Here is a 20,908-nt window from a genome sequence, read left to right as displayed (position 1 = left end):
GCTCCAGTAATTGTGATTAGTTGTTTCATAGACCCCGAGGTCTATGGTTGTTTACTTTACTCCAGTGGAGGGACTGTGGCTGACGACGTCACTTCGACGATACTTCCCAGAACAAAGTGAGGTCTACAGAAATGTATTAACAACTTGTCATTGTTATTAAAAAGCGAAGACTTACTGTCAATACCAGAAAAAAACGGTAATTGTTTTCAATAAATCAAATAGTGCTTATTAACAATAAACCATTTTTTGAGGGTATTGAAATTAAAACAATTAAAGCCCACAATTATCTTGGTTTAACTATGAGCACAAATGGTTTTTAATAGGCTCAAAAAACACTTTTCTCCCTTAAAGAAAAACTTGGTATAATTCCTAACACCAGTACCACTTTATCTTAGTCGCTTTTTGATAAGTTGCTTATACCTATTCTTACATCATATTTGGAATGTCTGCCTGGAGTGACGAGTGTTCGGCCAACTCACAAGTTGTAGAAGCAAATATGATGTTGTAATGTTCTATGAGTAAACATTTAAAGCAGTTGTTTTTATTAAATTATATCCTTCTTAAATACAATTGAACAACAAACTCAAAAAATATTTCATATTATTGAAAAAACACCAAAAAAACAAACAAACAAGAGACTATTTGTAGGTAAAGTTTTTCTCGGGATACATGAGCAAATTTCAGAAATCAGAGTTGTCGTGAGTAAGATGCCGCGGTGTCATGATTGACGACTACTTGTGAGTCACTGCAGAAAAATAGAATGTGTATTTGTAAAATAAGCCTGTGCTGCATTATTTTTTATTATGTTTTCAGGCAGAGAGAAAAAAAAAAAGCGGGTTTATATTTTTTTCGCGGCTCGCTCTAGAACATTGTATAGTGTCGTAAGTTGTGCCCAGCATAATTTGAGCATGCGTAAAAGCTTATAGATGGAAACCCCCCCGAATGCTGCCCTTTCACGAATTCATTAATAATCAAGTTTCTAGGAATAACACGATAAGACTGGTTTGGAATTTCGCCAACTCATACACTTGTCACCGTGACCACCGTAATGTCGCGTAGCCTTACCACACACGTAGAACAGATAGAGGTACATAATACATACAGGTACACGCATTCTATGTTAATTTCAGAAATGAAAACGCAATTCTCAGTATTATAGTGGGTGTGTACATTTCTAAATACACAGCTAATTGACGAAGTTTTCTACAACGCGTGGCGATGACCGTGCACTGTGGTATGGCATGCGACATCATCGTACATATATATATATATATATCATTGAATGGTATTAAAAAAAAAAAACACCACACTCGGTGAGATTACCAATGCACGTATCCCCAAAACACAAAACATAAATATTCACACATTTATAACATTCAATATCAATTTAAAATAAATCAGTCAAACCTAAAAAATAAAGCTATGAAAGCTTTATTTAGTATACGTCACACTATACTAAATCATAAAATGATCTCTACAAAACTAAGCCTTAAACTTTTTGATCCACTCATCTCTCCAATTTTGTTATATGGGTCAGAGATTTGGGCCAATGAAATTACAAATGAAAACAATTACTTGGAGCAAGCATGCAACCACTTTTACCGGTTTATTTTAGGTGTTAGTAAAGTAACACCATTGATTGGCATAAGAGGCGAAATTGGTAGAATTCCTATAAGGATTAAGGCAACTTTATCGCTAATTGAATATTGGCACAGATTGTCATTGTTACCTGAAAATCATATTCTAAAAAGTACACTTAAAGAAACAGTGTCCTCAAACTCAAGCTGGATAAAACATTTTAAAACAATTCTTGGACATACTGACTTATCTGAAGTAAATAAAATATATAAAGTGGGAAACATCGCTGAATTAACAAAATTGTTGGAAGAAAAATTAAAAAATAAATATATACAAACATGGTATCAGCAACTTAGTCATGTCCCAAAAAACGGAAAATCAGGAAACAAACTAAGAACGTATAATTTGTTTAAAATGGAATATGAATTTGAAGGATATTTAACAGAAATTCAGGACTTCAATTTGAGAAGAATGATTACCAAGTTTAGACTTAGTGACCATAATTTGGAAATTGAATTGGGCAGGAGAAAATTTCCAAGAATGGAGGCAAATTACAGATTGTGTAAAAAATGCAACACAGGTACTGTAGAAGATGAAAAACATTTCATCCTTGACTGTTGCTTCTTCACTCAAGAAAGAAATACCCTCTTAGAAGATTGTAAATTAGAAATGTGCAGTACAACTAACCGAAATTTAATATTCACTTGCATCATAAATAGTAGTACTGCACTTGCAAAATACTTAAAAAATACAATTTATAAAACCTAATTGTAATACATATTTTATATATATCCTTTGATTTGTTTGTAATTTTGTAACTTTTGTTGTTTTTGTTTATTTGTGTTTGTTTTTTCTGATCTGTATCCTTACCATACAGCACCCACTGATGGTGCAGTTGTGTAATAAAGTTATTCAATTTATTATTATTATTATTATTATTATTATTATTATTATTATTATTATTATTATTATTATTATTATTATTATTATTATTATTATTATTATAAATAATATATTTAAGTAGAATAGATAAATAAAGAATACTTAAAAATGATCGTGACCAAACCAAATACATTTGTATTAATTACTGTATATTCGGGGTGAAATGATAAATTGTATTAAATTGTAATACAGTTGATCTACATCACCGTCTACATAGAGTTTATTTCTGTTTATAGTTTTAGTTTGTTTACTCAGCTTAGCAACAGTATAGGCGATTCCATTCAATACTTGTCAAGAGGCGAACGAGCTGTGATGGGTGGTGTGAATGTTGAACTTGAGAAATGCCGCATCGTCCATTCAAGTTAAAGGTGAAATCTACGTGTTGATGACGTAACCGATTTTATCGCATTGACGAACACCAGTCTTAATTTGCACACAGTCAGAGGGACTGTGATTTGCATTTCAAAAAAGGAACATCAATGGTTGACCTTGTGGGTATCTAAGAGCTGAAGAACCGCTAAACGTTTTAGCCCTGAGTGTATCACTGTCTGCGATACCGTGCAGATAGCCAGGTAAGTGACGGACTAAACAGAGTACCGATTCAGAGGAAATGCTTCTACGTTGCCCAGCACGCGCTGCTCCCCGCATACCTCTTGAAGCGTTCATGCCACAGTAAATATCAGTGCAGGCATAACCGCTACGACAGCGACACAGCCTCAGTATGTCTACAGTCTAGCACTGTGGTTTGTATTTGTAGGACAATACTGGGAAACGAATATGAAACGCTGCATTCGATTTACATTATACGACCACAGTGTAGGGTCACTGTAGTTGAGAGTTACTAGTCGGATTTAATCATAGACCCTCCAGTAGAGGACTGGAGACTGGAGGGTCTATGATTTAATTCAGCAATAGTCCTATATTGTAAAAGCGACCACGGCACAGCCTTTTTTCCCATCAGCTACTGTTCGTGGAGACTCCTAGACGTGCTAGTGTTTCAGAGAGATCACCACATAATACGTTTTGTATTGTTTCCCTCTATCGACTGAAGCAAGTAGGCACATGTTATTATTCCTAGAGCACAACGGTTTAGCCAGGCAAGCAGTATCAGAATGGACATTACCCGTATGTGTACGCTAAGTATAGTCATGGAGGTAAAAAGAGGAGGAGTCACAGCCAAAATAATCCTCCTAAACTTAAACAAGTTTAATCCCATAATTTCCTTTGTCATATCGTCCTTCGCCCCAGGATCGTCGCCGACGCATGATTTACTCTCAAGCGTTGCTGCGCACAGTACACATTCCAAGGTCTTGTTTTACGGTGTCGCAGTAAATGTCAAAGGACATAAAGCATGCGCAGATCTTCTATACGTAAAGGAATCGTGTTTGTGAGATCGGGAAAGTTGGAAAATCGGAGAACTTCTTCTTAAGTTTATGTAATTTTTCGTTTTCAGCACATTTTCCGTTGTATTTTTGAATCAGCAATATGGTAATGTTTTGAAACCTTGCTAGTACTGTTTTTTAGTCCCAAATAAAGCTTGTTTAATGATCTTTGCAATGGTGCATGGCATGGACCGCACCCGAGGGGGGTGTCACTCTATATTAAAACCTTACACCATGTGCGTTCTTGCTAAAAAAATAATAGCCCCCTAGAGCTGGCAGCACATTGGCAAACCATACCCCCTATTGCGGACGCAATGTAAATTAAGTACCTCCTAGAGCAGACATATTGAAGAAAAAAACACCCCCTATTTCAGACACATATTGAGAACATCCTACCCCATATTGCGAGCATTCTCTGCCGTTTTTTTGCAATCAAGTGGAGTGTGATCAACTCAAACAAGTTACTATGTATGCAACTCCTGTTGGTGTCATTCGTTGTTTGATGAAGAAAAATGAGACTAGTGACATGATTGTGAATATAATCATTTATTTTATAATTTAATACACAATGCACACGACTTTGCCAGTATTCTCATTCCATCAGATATCATTACGCAATTTTATGTTCAGCTCCGAGTGACTTTGGCATGAATACAGGGTAGAAAATCCAGAGAAAAAAAACAGGAGCTGGATGCAAATGAGACTGAGGCGCGAAAGAAGTTTCGGAAGTGTGGATGACTCTGGGGAATGACTTTCTGTATGCGGCTTATTGTAATCGACGAAACGAAACAATAACACACATAATAAAAATTACACTGTAATCAGTGAAAATGAATTTTATACGCACAATATTTACAAAATATTTGCCGAAAATAATAATATTTAATACGTATATGGCTCGTTTCGCTAATTACAGATAATCAAAAATCTGTAACCAGAAGTTGGAAGTGGCGGGTAAGTGGGAAAGTTCAGGCGGACGTTTGTGGCCTAGTCGGGACTATGGGTCCGCCAATTTGGGGCCTAGGGCGGTGTATGAGAGTGGTTGTTGCGAGAGAAGGCCTACGGCGGGCGCAGCAACCCTGTGAGTTTATTTCTGGGGGCCTATTGCAGACATTAGCATTTTAAAGGGGGCCTATTTGCCTCCCGCGCGGGCCCGCTCTGGAAGGTGAAAAACATCCCACTTTCCCGCTAAATTTGGAACGCACTTGGGGTAGTAACAGCATATAGAGTGAACCCCCGGGGGACCGCACCGCGTTGTGCCAGAGACTGAATTTTGAGGTTCGAAATGACACTTTTTGAAGTTTATATCCCGTGTATGTCCTACTTCCTATGGCAGTGCGTCAATTTTCTTTAAACACAATGTACAAGAAATTCGCTGCATTTTTTGTTTTCGAGCAATCGTTTCGATCACAGCATATGCAAAACAATTCTTCGTCTGTAATATGCTCTTCGATTTTGTTTTACGTCTTCTGAACTGAAGAATATAGCAGTTTCAGCATCGTAGTCAAACTCGTTATCGATCGTCGCCATATTTGTTCATAAGAATTTGACTAGAATTGTCACGAAAATCTCCGAGTGCTGCCGTACCATCCTGGTACCTTTGATCTAAGCTTGGCTGTGACTCCTTCTCTTTTTACCTCCATGGTATAGTATAGTAGTATAGTACGTTACACCAGTTTGTTTGCTTACTAGCATTTATGAAAGAATTTTTCGACTGTGGCGAAATTATTTCAAACAAGCTGCGTATAATTATTCAAATAAAATCAATCGGGAATTTGATTCAAATTATGATATAAATAATTCGGTCTAATCGAACAAATATCCATAATTGCTAATTTGCATAATTATGACTAATTATAAGCAGTGAATAAATGTAAATTCGGGATTTGTTGATTTCATACGTACTTCCCTCAGTATAAATTAGATTATAAAATTTTACTTTGAGAAACACGTGTGTAATAGTCTTCTCAATAATCGACGAATCTTTTCCAAAAAAACGATGAGTGTAAGTTGTCGTTTAAATATACAACTGTTTGGTTGTGTTCGTTTCATTAAACTATTTGTAATCTCTGAATAAAATTAATTTTATTGACGGACTACAGCACATACAGAATTGGCGACGTTGTGATCGGCCCCATATACTCATTAACATCATAGAGAGCGATGCTGAATTGTCCGAGTTACGGACATCGAGTTAAGAAAACATCGAGTTACAAAATTTGAAAGTTAAACAAAACAAAAAATATATGTTGCCCGTAACTCGAAGTTTGGTTAACTGTTAATTGAACACCGAGTTACAATTTGGGCATGGTTTCACAAAAGTGGGCGTGGTTTCAAAAATATGGGCGTTACTCGATGTTTTCGTAACTCGATGTTTGTAACTCGAACAATTGAACATCTCATTCGTTCTTGCATGCGTATCACAGTGGAGTTTCTGACAGAGGTCCACTAAAGACACCTACATACCAATTAAGAAAGAAGAAATTGAAATGATCATTTAATAATTGTGGTAATTCCCGGCTCACCTTGGGTAAGCCCGGAATTACCACGTGACCTAACCCACACGCCATCTGTTCATTTTTACAACACAGGTGATATAAACACAGACGTTCCTAGAGTAGTCTCTCTGATAGTTTCATGGCATCTGCGGACATCGCTATGCACGGTACGTGATTTCTTTTAATCAATATTTGTCTTTGTAATGTCTCTGCATTCTCAACGCTGATTGGCCGAATTAAAAAAAACTATATATCTTGCAAAACAATACTGAAAACACTTTTTTGGATGTATCTCTCTAACTTATAAATATTGTGTACAATGTTTTTAAATATACTGGCAGGTTTTGACAATTTGAAGAGAAAAAAAATACCCTTGATGAGACCCTTTCTTTGCCGAGGTGCTTCACTTCTCCACCCAACTTAAGACACAATATTTTCTCTGATCCTAACTGATATATTTCATCAGCAGTGAGTGGCAGTTACCGGGGTGATGAAGTAGACGGTAAGATACATGAAGTACGTATAGATGTAGACTCATTACGGGACTACTCGCCTAATCTTGGTGTCATCAGTGGAGAACAGACCCAGAATGGTCATGTGGTGGCGCACTTTCAGTCATCTTCCTTGAAGTAAGTATTAGTATCAGTTTCCTAGATTTCCATATTCGGCAGTGTTCCATTCGTATAGAGCCCGAGGCCGCTATCCCACATTTTTAAACATTGCACCCTTTGATTTTCGATGAACGATGTAGACCATTGCACTGATGAAAAATGCCATGCTAGCAATATAATATTCTAATCCAATCACAATTCTATTTTGTAAAGCCGTTAGGATGAACGCCACTGTCTAGTAAAAATGCAAACAATATACAAACACCATAAGCGTTTGATAATCTGCAGAGCGAACGGTCATCAAATAAATGAAAAAAAGTGGTAATAACAAAAGAGGTATTCAAACTTGTTTCCATGGAAACAAGAACTACGTAGTTTTCTCATAGTGTTAAGCGGGCATTTCGAATTTCCAAAATGGTTGGCACTAAGGATCATAAGGATTGTCAGAGAGAGACATGTGCTAAACACGCATATCCTTAAATGATTAAAACATAGACAATCGCGCCAGCAATGTGAATGGTACATAATTCAATGGTATATAATGATATCGCTTCATATACTGGAAAACGTCTTCCATGATACTGGTACTCCAAGTTGTGGTTTGCTGTGTGTACGCCCTCTTCAGTTCAGAGATACATTGTACAGGTTTAATTGAACATACCTTACCCTGGTTATTGTAATTCATATTTACGTTTAATATATATTCTCAGAAAGGAAGAAGAATATACTTATGTTGGTTTTTGTATTGTAATAAACGGAGATGGAGAGAAAACGCCGAGCAAGTTGACTGTAAGGTTAACTAAACAGTGCATGGAAAGCAGACGTTAATCTGCCCCAGGCAGGCATGGCATTCCAATGTATCAAGTACAGTGACGTAAGTAACAGTCTCAGAATAATTAAACATTTGTAGACGTGTGGGTGAGGTGAAACACGAAGTTGATCAGTACATACCCACAAATTATTATGAATATGGACTCGTAATTCTCGAAACGAGAACGTCATTGAAATTGAACTGTTGATATCAGTTATTTCATAACAATAAATGTTGGCAGTATACATTGTAGGTTTGTTTAAAGATATTCATTCAGTTTATTCTGGAGTGGAAAATAGTGATTTTTTTGCCCAGTAGACGAAACACATTGAGTGACGTGCCATTTTACATGGGCATTTAGATATCCATTGTTTTTTTTAATTGTATATATTTACTTGGTTTTAGTTTAAATAAAAATACAAGTACAATGTACATGTATTTAAATGTCTTATATGATTTACATGATGGTCACGAGATTTGACTATCGAAATGAGGACCATAGTTGACAGCAAAAACAAAATTTAACAAAAAGTTATACCTCATAACTGCATAACCTGTACATTTGCTATGCGTTTCGTATGTCCAGAATTGAAGTTATAATTTAAGAGAATTAAAATAGTTATGCTCTGGTCATTTTTTATACTAGAAAGTAATTTAAACTATTTAATAAAATTCTTTAAAAATGCTACTATAAATATTATTACATAGTCTATTAAGTAATGTAGGCATACAGTTCTTTACAGAAATATTTAATGTATAGTGACTATTAGTCTATTACGTTTCTAAGATCATCTTACCATTGAACTCTACTTAGGCTGAAGCGTCTGCCCTAGACGAAATTCTTGGCCGAAACGTCCGTCCACCACAAACTCGCCCACCCATCTAGCTACGGTTTCTAACTGAAGTACTGAAGTAAAAAGGTGTCAGTCTCGTAAAGCTAAATGTTGAAGCCCTCCATTGTTTCAATTCAGTAGCCAAGATAGATGCATGTTATTTCAACTATGATATGGAAAATAATAAAACATATTAAAATTAGAATGAATGAATGAGTAGAAATCGTATACACTTACATGGTTCCTACAGTTAGACAGCTTGCAGCCGAAAACAGTAAAACAAATCATAAAAACAAACTTCCCAGTGAAATTAATGTAGTATAATTATAGTCCAATAATATAATCATACATTAAACAAATTTGATGTTACAACAGGGCTCTATGAAAAGATACGAGCCCCCTAACGCCCTCTATATATTTTCTATCCCACAGTCTTTTGCAAAATCCAATATGGAATTAACACATTTCTTCCCTATATACAAGTATAAGGACCATCAGTGGGTGGTTGTTCGATTTCGAACAAATAAATTAGTAAATAATTTCTAGCCTTTTATTCAGGTAATTAACTCCACTGACAAACACCACAAATCATCGAAAGTCGTAGCAAAATAACGCAGTTGAAAAAGTTTCTCTCATCGTCTGCACACATTGTCATGATTTGCTCTGTTCTCGCGCTGTATCACGTTCTACGATTACGTCAGTTCTATTTTTAGTAATATCTCATAATCGTAAAACACGCTATACATAGTAATGCAAAGTACATGCCACATATTAGCCTGGAAAGTAGGCGTACGTGGCGCCCTGGACCCCACCAGCCACCTACGCAAACTTTTCAGGCTAGCCATATAAGTATTCAGTCTAATTTCCTTTAATAATTTAAATGTCTGTTCTAGTTTTTTCGTCATATCATGGTGGATATTGATTACAGTCTAGACAATTTATTGTTGCCGATATTTGACACGACAAGCCATCCAAATCGATCAGTAGAGCTACCAGAGAGGCAACTATCAGTATTCACACCACTAGAAGACGCCGGTATCCAGGTTACATTTAACAAGAAGATGACTTCAAAGGTATTATGAGTTGACCATTGTTTTATGAAAGATGAGGGGGTAAATTTTCTGCCAAATTGTTACTTTGTTGTCTAGATGGTTTTAGACGGACTGTGTCGAGATCCTGCGTCGCTCTTCATCTCTCATTTTCCCAAGTGAATAACAACTTTTTATAACAACTTTTTATATCCTATTTTATTTTCCTTTTTTTACTAAACATTTTTTGTAAGAAAAAAGGGAAATATCGTTGATTTGGGGTGCTCGAAATAATCTTAACTTGAAATCATCATGGTCTCCTCCAAACATGCTTGTTCCATAATTATTTTAACCATTGGTTCTAAAGTAAGTAAACAATTGGCAATTTAAAACTGCGTGTTTTAAAGAAAATATTTGTTCTACTTTCAGATTGAAGATCCCGATCCTTCAACCCCTTGGACGTTAAGTGAGCTCTATGAAGCTATGTTGTCCCATCAAGATAAGGACCCAACCACATGGAATGTATGGATACTTTTAGCACCGAAATACCGGGATCCTCGCACAGCGGGTTTAATGTTTGACCGAAAAAATAGGAAAGGTTTTGCTTTATTCATGGATCACAAGTGGTTCCGAGATATGAACCTGGCTGCAGGGAACGACAAGATAAAGAAAAAGAAAAAAGCAGCTGCAATTCGTAGATTTGTACATACATTTGTCCACGAGATGGGGCATACGTTCAATCTACAACATGCCTGGGAAAAAGGAAAACCAGATTCTGTATCCTTCATGAATAGTGATTATAGATATGACACAAGAAATGGCGTGGGTTCCTACTTCCGCGAATTCAAATTCATGTTCGATGAAGATGAAATTCGGTTCTTACGTCATGGTCGTCCTGAATGGGTACAGCCAGGTGTCTCGCCTTTTGGAAGAGATTTACCTGCAAGTAGCCTTCCCGCTGACCCTGATGACAGTGATCAGGTATCTAAACGATTAACGCTTACACTCAAGCCCAGCAAAGAATCATACACTCAGATGGAAGTAGTTCGAGTTGAGTTAAAGCTGCAGAATCAGCATAAATACCCTGTGTATGTTGAAAGTAGTTTAGACCTAAGCCAGGAATGGGTTAGGGTGTTCATAACGTGTCCAGATGGTGGAGTTGTGCAAGCGGACACATTTGCCAATGGAGCCGTGGCTAACCATATCAAAGCATTATACCCTGCTGGCTCAGAAGAAGGATCAGATAGAGTCAGTGAAGTTATACCATTGGTTTATGGAAAGGATGGTTTTTACTTCAAAGAACCGGGAAAATATTATATCAAAGCAATTTATACATTTGGCAGTTATTATGTGGTATCGGTGTTGGCAAGAATAAATATCATACCATTTGCAGGAGAGAATGCCATTGTGGACGCATTTTTTACTGAGGAAATTGGAGAGTACATTGCCATTGGCGGATCTGGTTCAGTAAGATACAGAAAGGCCAGAGAACTGATCAACAGGCTTGCAACATCTGAAGAGCACAAGGTTTGGGCAGGAGAAATTGCAGTAATTGCTAGCGATAATCTATCTCACTCAACAAGAAAATCATTCACAATAGACGGTACTGCAGTTAGTGTTAGCAGAGAAGATGGAGATGCTCTAGCTAAAGATGTTATTAAATCAACACAAATCATTGCTGATAATTTCCATATTGATGGAACTCAGGCAGACAACATCATGTACCGGAAAACAGTTTTTCTTCGCGCCCAGGCATATTTGAAGTCACACTATAAGGTCAAAGCCCAAAGTGAAGTGAGGAGATTGATAGCTGATTTAAAATCACGTGGAGTTAAAGATTCTATTATCCAGGAAATGGAGAATGAATGGTTGATATTGCAAGGTGATCATGTTAATCTTTCATTAGATTCAGATCCCCAACGTAGGGCATTATGGAACATAATAACACCTACAGTAAAAGAGTTGCAACAAAGAGTGAAAGATATTCTCTTCTGGCAAGCAAATGATGACAGTCAGGAAGAAGATGAATGTGGTATAGCACATGGAAAAGTTTTTTCTGAGTTTGATGATGAACATCTTCAGAAATCTTCTAATGTGATTGAGCAAATCTTTCTCAAGGCTGATGAATCATTTGACATAATCGACACCTTAGAATTTGTTGATTCTCTGCAGAAAAGCAGACGTTACAATCGTTATGTTATCCAGTATGCCTTTGAAATATTTCTCACTCATCATTCCCTTGCTCGTAGTAATAAATTGAAGGTTCCAGAATTTACTGATGCACCATCTGGTATGGACATGTCCACTCATGCAATGGTACCTCCTGTTGGTGAGCCAGAAGAGATATGGATGGATTATTGGAGGCATGATGCTGATTTTGTTGATCATCATCGTCATTGGCACAGAGTATACAGAGCACGAGGTATTCCTGGTACAGAAGCAGATCATCTGGATCGCCAGGGAGAATTGTTTGTATATATGCATAGACAAATGTTGGCGAGGTATAATGCGGAGAGAGAGGCATGGGGACTTGAACCTGTGGAACCTTGGGAATTTACAGACGTAGATCCTTTGGGTAGTGATGCTGGAGACGAGTTTCATAATAGTGACCGGAACTCTGGTATTCGTCCTCGGCCAGCTGGACTAAAGTGGTCCATGCCTGATATTCGACAGTTCCAAGTGTGGACTAACAACATCAGACGTGCATTCCGAGAAAATATTATTCAACCAAATCAAGGAGCACAGAGTGCTCTACAACAAATTAGACTAGGTGAAAACAATGACCTTGAAAATCCAAGTTCTAGCTCAGCGAATTGGGTTGGGCATATTGTCGAAGCCACATCAGGAACATTCTATGATAATTATGGCAGCCTTCACAACAGTGGACATGGTGTTTTTGGTCAACTTGGCCAACAGTCTGGTTTCAGCACATATATGGCCACAACTGCTCATGCTGTGCGAGATCATATTTTCTTTCGCTGGCATAAATTCATTGATAACTTGGTTGAAGAGTATCACCAGACACAGAAAACCGAACTTGGTGTTGACTCGCCACCTGTTGTTATTGAAGAAAACGATATCATAATCAGCACATCAACACATCCTCCAGATGGATTCTCAGACTGGAATGAAAATCACTGGAGTAACAACAACTTTTCATCTGACCTTATAGAAACCACTCTAGATCTACCCCAGCGACAATTTGAATGGGGAAAGTTATCTCACAATGCATTCAACTACCATCTACGAATCCGAAGACGTGGTGTCACTGGTCAGGAACTTCGTCTAACATTTAGAATTTTTATTTGCCCAGCACAGCATGCTAATGACAGAAGACGGTGGATTGAAATGGATAAGTTCAGATATATTCTTGGTGCCATGGAAACTAACAGCATAATCACAAGACAAGACGTGCATTCATCTGTCATTAGAAGATTCCCACAAGACGCTGCAGATGACCTTGAGGTACCACTTGCAAGAACTGTTAGTGGGTTTTGTGAATGTGGTTGGCCATACAACCTACTGTTACCAAGGGGAAAAGCAGATGGTGAGAAATATCTGATTGCAGTGTTGATATCTGACAACTCAATTGATTCTCTGAGAATTCGTTCTTCTTGTGGAAGTCTGAGCTACTGTGGAGCACGTGATAACAAATACCCTGATCGTCGGCAAATGGGATATCCTTTTGCAACACCAATATCAGTGAATGGCCAAGAGATGTCTGTCACTGAAACCATTAGCAGCTTGGACAATTTCACGTCATCAGCTTTTGTAATAAAAAACACTGATCGACGCTTTGGAGATAAAACCCATCATGAACCAACAAGTCATCTATCAGATATTCATACTGATATTGTAGCATGGAGGTCTCGTAGCCAACTAAGTCTACGCATAAGTGATGAATTTCGCCTTAGCAGCTGGGACGGACGATTTCGATTATTAATTGATGGCAGACAGATTATAGATACCAATGCATTTGCAGAAACTGGATACATACGGTTAAGATTACAGGTGAATTGATATTTATATTCAACATATTTCATTGGCTTTTGGAAATATCAAATATATTACAAAAGCAAAATTAGTAATGGGTGAATTTGGAGAGTCGTTACTGTCTAAGAATACTCATTGTACATTTGTGTTACTGGTGAACTGTTTCTTTTATAATATAGAAAATCAATACCTCCAAGCAATATCATATTCGATCAGTTTGATTAGTAACATTGAATAAAAGACAATTAACCATTGAAAGATGGGCTTAGGTATACTTTTTTTGTGATGATGCTATGCAATACAGTATATTCAGTACGTTATTTATCTTTACTTAAAGATTTATTATTCTACCATTTTCTCTCTGCAGGGTCGAGGGCAGGGACGTGGTGTTTATGTCATCACAGGTGTTACCATGGCAACAAGACAAGGCCAGACTCTGAATACTTCTGGGGAAGTATATGAAATCACATTCAATGACGGAGAACCCAGTGCAACCATTCCCGAGACTGGTATTCTGACAGACCCGATACAGATGACACTCATTCCACAGTCTGATTACTTTCTGACCTTTACCTTGCAGGCACCCGGAGTGTATCTCGTTGGTAATGGCGACACATGTATGTGGAGAATTGCCAACCCTAGAGGGCGTGCACTAGATGAAATGAACTGGGACGTCGATGAGGTCAATGATCAGATTACACATACTAGGCGAAACCTTTATGTAGTTGCAAGAATTCTCATAAACAATTAGAAAACAAAACAAGCTGACGTGAAAATATGCAAATGCTTAGGGAGACAACGTTTGTTTAAATAGAAATGCGTAATCGCTAAATGAAGATGTGTATGTTTTAAAAGCAGTCACACTTACACGGTTCGTATTTTTTCCACTTAAATTGTATACGACAAATACAAACAAAATTATAGTCAAATCTGACAATATTTTGATTGCTTGACTCCTACATATCTTAATAATTTAAAAAAAAAAACAATAACAGAAGATCGAGCATAATTTATAAATTAATTAGCACATGGAACTATAATAGTTCCATGATTAGCATAACATATCAAATTGTGTAACATGTATCAGAATCGACCCCTCCACTATTTTCCACAATCTAATTGCCATGTTTGTAACATTTTTAAAGAAATTACCAATCTCAGACAGTTTATCAAGTCTGTACTTTGTCTGTAGTTTAAATAGAGAACATTTTTTCTCATCACAACACTTAAACTTGACACTTGATTATGTTCGCATGTAATAAATCATGACTTTTTCAAATAAAAAAAAAACGTTTCAAAAAGACATTGTAATTTTCTCTCGTTTTGCATAAAGTTGAACTTGATACATGCAAGGAAAAAATATATTCCCGAAATAAGTGAAACTGTGTCAAACATTGAAAGGTGATGGTCGTTTCGCGGCACGTGTTCGAATTTCGGGTACATGCGTAGTATGTGTTGGACCCATATCAAACACGACAGCGGCGCGACGACCACCGCCCTTTAATGCATATAAATAATTGTTTAGCTTGGCAATATCAATGTGTTCACTACCGACGGCAGTGTGTGAATATGTCAGGCTAGCCATTTCCCGATCATATCACTGTTTAATTCCGAATGATAATAAATTATTTGAATAAACACGTGACAGTGTTTTGTTTATTATTCAATAGACTTTGACATCATTGCCATAAGTATTCCCATGTCTATTTTGGTCACTATGGTAGATATCTTTCTGTTCGGTAGATGGTCGGCCCAATCCACTACCATCTGGCCTCTGCTGTATGTACCATTGAGTTCTACCGTGGCATGGCGCTGTTCCATCTCCAGTATTGCCCTTCTATCTATCGCCACCATCATTGCAACCGCATCAGGCACATTCCAACCATAATTTAAAAACAGATCTTTACTCTGGAAAATAAATGATTCCAACTATTGCAACAACATTAATACATTATTATCTGAAAACATCAAACTAAATGTAACTTCCCTGGCGATGTTTATTTCATAAAACTACCTAAACTATGATGGTATATACATATACCATCATAGTTTAGCTAGTATAAATACTAGATTTCAAATTGTTTCCGGGGAGTATGCCCCGGACTCCCTTGGTAAGGTAACGCCTTTGGCGAGAGGGATGGTGAGGAGAAGTGCCCCCATGCAAAATGACATGCCGCCGCCTCTGCTTTCTACACTGCCTCTTTATTACTAGTATATTATTGTAATTTGTCTTATTCAAAACATGTATATTTTGTTACAATTCCTATTTAGAACGTTGGGTCAAATATCATTTTTCTGTAGTCACATTTTAAAAATACATAAACTGTTTTGTCCTTTTATAGATTACGGCAGCCATCTTGAATATTCAAATTTCCCCAGGGGTACAAAAAGTGTATAAAATACATCAAACAAATTAGGTAAACCATTATTATAGATTCGGTGGAACCGGGGTTAGAAACTGGTCTAATCTGCAAATATCGATTATTTCAAACAAAAAGGGCAAAGAGTATTTGGTTTTCATCGCACTTTACACTGAAACAACCACTGCCTGTTTGAGTGTTTTGGCAATGATGGCTACTGATATGGAGGGGATACCATTGGATAGTGGGAATATGGTTTACGTCTGCCTTAGAATCATCTGGGGTGCTGCTTTCGATGATTCTAAGTCAAAAACTCGTCGAAGTGGCCAATTATCTATTTAACTTCTGCAGCTGTAATAAAAAAATCGTTTGGTAATCCCTCTCCTCGTGACCTGGTACCATCATCGTCCTAAAAAGAGGGTATTTGTTATGGTTATAGCAGGGGTACCGGGACCTCGTTTAATGTATCAATTTACTCCAAAAAATGTTTGGGGGTTATGTATGGATGACGATTGTACCAGCACACCTGGTAGTGCTCGGGACAAAATGATACTTGCCTTGAATTCATAATCGTGTATACGTTTCCGGGTAATTATTTTCAAGAACTCTGCTTTCCTTGTCTTGGTTTCTAAATATTGTTTATACCATGTCTACAAATGATAAAGTTGTTGCGTCTCAGAAACGAAGAATAATGGTACACTTTTTAATTTAAAATACATCACAATGTTGGAATAAATATGAATCTTGAATGTGTTTTTTTTGTAAATAAGTATCATTAATATTGAGCGTGATTGTGCGTATTTATATAGATTGTGAGTTGTATAACTGTATATGGAATGCAGGGAATTCGAATTACGGACATAAATCGAATTGCGCATGCCCACACCCCTTTGATACGGACACCCTAAAGTAGCATATATTTACATGATGATTATTTTCACAGATGTTTTAACATCGCTGGACATATCAGCACGGTATTATATTTAAGTGATTTTAATTTGTGACTCTTGTGGATTCGTTCCAAGTTGGGTTTGCCCGACCCCGACACAACTGGTCCAAGCGACTTCATGACACTATAAATAGTTCAGGAACTTCAAATAAAAAAAAATCCACTGTCAAGTCGTAGGGTATTTTGGTGACTATTTCGGTGATTATTCGATGTCTAGCCACGAAAATATCAGGTGAGTCGTTGAAACCCACAAATTAATATATTCTGCAAATGAGAGTTTAACACTCACCCATTCAATAGCGCTCTTAATTGATAACTCCCAACCATTTATATAGACTGGACAATCGAAGTCATTTAGTACAATCTGAGCAGCTTCGGGATCTGCATAAAAGTTGAACTCGGCAGAAATCGTTATATTACCTCTCCCTGAATGAAACATATTTGTACATATTTCGTTACTGTGACATACAATACGTACATTTAATTAATAGGCTCGTACAAGAATAGTAGAAAGACCAAATAGTCTACAGACCATTATATACAACTCGAGTAATGAGAATTATCTGAATTCCCATATTCATCTTATATGTACCATATTTCTATTACATACTATTGTGATAGACTACATCTGCATTCAACCAGATAGAAGGGTCCAATCGGTCCATATAGGATATAAAAGTGATATTCACCTGCAGTATTGCCTCCCATTAAAATGAGCTCTTTGATATTTTTCGAGAATTCTGAGTCCAATCTAGCTGCGAGTGCCAAGTTTGTTAATGGACCCAGTGCAACAAGCGTTAATTGGCCAGGATGTTGTCTGACTAAGTCTATTAATGCATTCACGCCGTGCTTGGACTCGATATGGCTGTCATCCGGGGCATTTGGGTCTGGAGTGTCTCCCAAGCCATCATCACCATGAACACCAGTTGAGTCAAAAGCAGAGTGTCGCGGAAGGATGTATTTTTCAGCACCCCGATGAACCGGTATCTAAAATAATACAACAGTCGCAATTATAATATCGATGAAAAGTAAACTCATTTATTATTTATTTCTGACAATTAAATAACTTAAAGGCAATTCTACGAGAAATGTGTAAAACAATGAATACAAATATCGGAGAAACGTGTCATTGGGGTCTATGTAAACCGCTGCTAAAATGCGTGCATTCTTTGAGGTATCCTCGTAATAACCTCATATTATTATTATAGCAGAGAATGCCCGAATTACATTGCTGGGATGGACACATTGAAATTATGAATTTTTACGATTTTTTAAATTTAACACGATTGGAACTATTTCGGGATAATTGGATTCGCTTAAAATGTGCTACTGGTTTGTTTTCACAAAAATATTTTATTTGTTCGTTTTAGATTTTTTTCTGATAATTTCTTGTATTGATATCAGAAATGAGGAAATTAAGAACAATACTACCCTACAGTAGCACATTTTAAACGAATCTAATTATCCTGAAATAGTTCCAATTGTTTTATTTGTATAATACATTATAAATATTAATAAAGCGCTACAAATAATGCATATTTTATCTGTTAAAGTCGTTCCCCGCGATCGTGTATGCATAATAAAATAACATATATATAAACCAACCAACCAACCAACCAACCAACCAACCAACCAACCAAACAAACAAACAAACAAACAAACAAACAGACAAATAAATAAATAAAGTCGCATTCTGTCCAAAGCCGTTGATCCGTCGCCTATCTCGATATGATTTGTTGTTGCTTACAATTGAAATTTTATGTCTCAATTTTATTTCTCAAATACGAAAACAATTTATGATATATTATTTTTTCCCAATATTTATAAAAGTTTCGTGGCGAACCACTTCCGTAGTAGACGCCCTCCTCCATTCACCAAGACCTCACCAGATATAAACTTACCTTGCCAAGTTTACCGCAGACTTTCAATATTCGTAGAACATTAAGGCACACTTGATTTGTACTGCTGATATTTCCCAGCACGCATGTTATTGCTAATATTTTCACATGAGGCTGTGACAAAGCAATCATAATTGCCTGTGCATCGTCAATGCCAGCATCGCAGTCTATCACCATTAATAATTTCCCATCACCCATTGCGACAAATCACCTGTCAATAAACACGTCTGAAGGAGTGCCGTGAAGCAGTAGAGAGCGGAATGACTGAATAAACAGATTATAAGATGGGAGAATTATATTATTTTACTGTTATAACGCCAATCACATTGCGATATATAGTCGAACCGCTGTAAAGCTCTGCCTTAATAGCGACCGTAATGAAACATTCCCGACCGAATATAAAGTAACAAATCTTGTATAATCTTGTATAAAATTATATATCTGAGTGACTGTTGTGAAATTAAAGGGATTAGATGGGAAAGTGGTTCATGGCGATGAATTGCACTAATTATACCGTGTTTGCTAATTGGACGTAAAAAACGGGTTTCGATGATTCCTATTTAGAAATTTACTAAAGTAGATTGATGGTAATTTTAGACGCAAGTCCAGAATCAATATTTGTAATTAATCCGTTCAATAACCGCTGTTTCCAAACGTGAGGGTTTTGATTTTAATAACCATTTACAACCTGTACACGATCGAACAATTAACTTCATGCTAAATGTGTATCCCATCGGAGGAAGACAATCATTTTTTTATTGATATGCTTAAAAAAACGAAGATACAATACACAAATACAAACTTGTGTTTCAAAATACTCAATGAATGCTCCCCATTTTTTATTATGACTTCCCTGTCTATTTTCTATAATTGCGACTTTATTCTCTGTATGATAAACTAATTTGATATATGATCTAAAACCACCAATGTCTGGTTTTGTCCCAACAATTTTACATTTAAATATATAATAGCGTGTCAATAATAATATAGTATTATGTAATGGTCTAGCACTGTGTACATCCCCCCCCCCCAAATACATGTGACTGCACTTAACGTCAAAGTATCACATGTAATGAAAGAAAATCATTCATTGACTGATGTCCAAAATACAAATACACATCTACAGTCCCAAAATAAATGAAAGTAGTCTGACTTCTCCACAAAAAGAACACGGGGGGGTCAATTAAGCCCCACAAGCAAAACAACCTATTTGAATGCAATATTTTCATAATAATTTATATATTGAAGATAGCGTAATTTGGCATCGCCAGTAATAGAAAGGGGAGCTAGATAAATAGTTTTCTAAGGTAAAGGGGTGTTCAAAATGTCCAGCCAATATTTCTGTATAACTGAAGGGGTTGCATCAGGAAATTCCTCATGGCAATTCCAAAGGTAAACACTTGTATTAACCTTAGTTTCTGACAGCCAGATATTGTTATGCATATTTGGCATACAGACCCTTAGTTTTGACATGTTAGATTAAACAACACCGCGCTTCCAAATAGATGGAATTGCTGATAATACCATGTTGTATAAAACAGTCGTGTTGTCAATACGAATATTAGAATTATTCCATATTGTTTTTGAAGTATATAATCTATGTTACTTGCACTCGTATAATTATACTGCCCATGGTGAAATTATATTTTTTAGAAAACTTGATCGAAAAGGGCCGAACTTAAACACGTCCAGTTTACCCAGCTTAGCAAAGTAAGCCAGAGCACCACCAAAGTCGAAAGAAAGTATTTAAATATTTTACTGCAAAAGGAAGTATCATCATGGTAAATACGCAGAATCCAAGCTGCTTTCAAAGCTTTATTGCCCATAAGTAAGTAAGTTTACCACCACCTTTCTCATATGACTTGTACAGTACATTTCGTTTAACAAAGACTCTCCTACCACCCCAAATAAACGGGAAAACAATATTTTCATATTACTTAAAGAACTCATCACCAGGAGGTGGTAGAGACATAAAAAGATGGGTGAACTGAAAAATTATCAACGATTTATAATGGTAATTTTTCC

The 20,908-nt window shown here is 36.7% G+C and overlaps 2 protein-coding genes across 2 annotated transcripts; one reads left to right on the top strand and one right to left on the bottom strand.

Moving 5' to 3' along the window:
• Positions 1-6,539: 6,539 nt before the first annotated feature.
• Positions 6,540-14,979, top strand: LOC100313628 (hemocyanin-like protein). Its single transcript, XM_006815516.3, is given in 7 exon segments — positions 6,540-6,567; positions 6,870-7,029; positions 7,722-7,817; positions 7,819-7,885; positions 9,549-9,728; positions 10,113-13,694; positions 14,044-14,979. Coding segments are annotated over 7 exon segments (4,497 nt in total). The 3' UTR covers positions 14,428-14,979.
• A 322-nt stretch (positions 14,980-15,301) lies between these two features.
• LOC102809596 (nucleoside hydrolase-like) lies at positions 15,302-19,244 on the bottom strand. Its single transcript, XM_006815528.3, has 5 exons — positions 18,887-19,244; positions 17,675-17,972; positions 17,275-17,411; positions 16,594-16,686; positions 15,302-15,605 (listed from the first exon to the last, which is right to left on the bottom strand). Exons 1-5 carry the CDS (start codon positions 19,079-19,081, stop codon positions 15,336-15,338), a joined length of 993 nt encoding a protein of 330 aa, XP_006815591.1. The 5' UTR covers positions 19,082-19,244; the 3' UTR covers positions 15,302-15,335.
• Positions 19,245-20,908: the final 1,664 nt, after the last annotated feature.

This window comes from Saccoglossus kowalevskii, chromosome 4, assembly GCF_978046115.1.
Source record: "Saccoglossus kowalevskii chromosome 4, keSacKowa6.1, whole genome shotgun sequence".
Classification (NCBI taxonomy): domain Eukaryota; kingdom Metazoa; phylum Hemichordata; class Enteropneusta; family Harrimaniidae; genus Saccoglossus; species Saccoglossus kowalevskii.
This window is presented reverse-complemented; position numbering and strand designations above follow the sequence as displayed.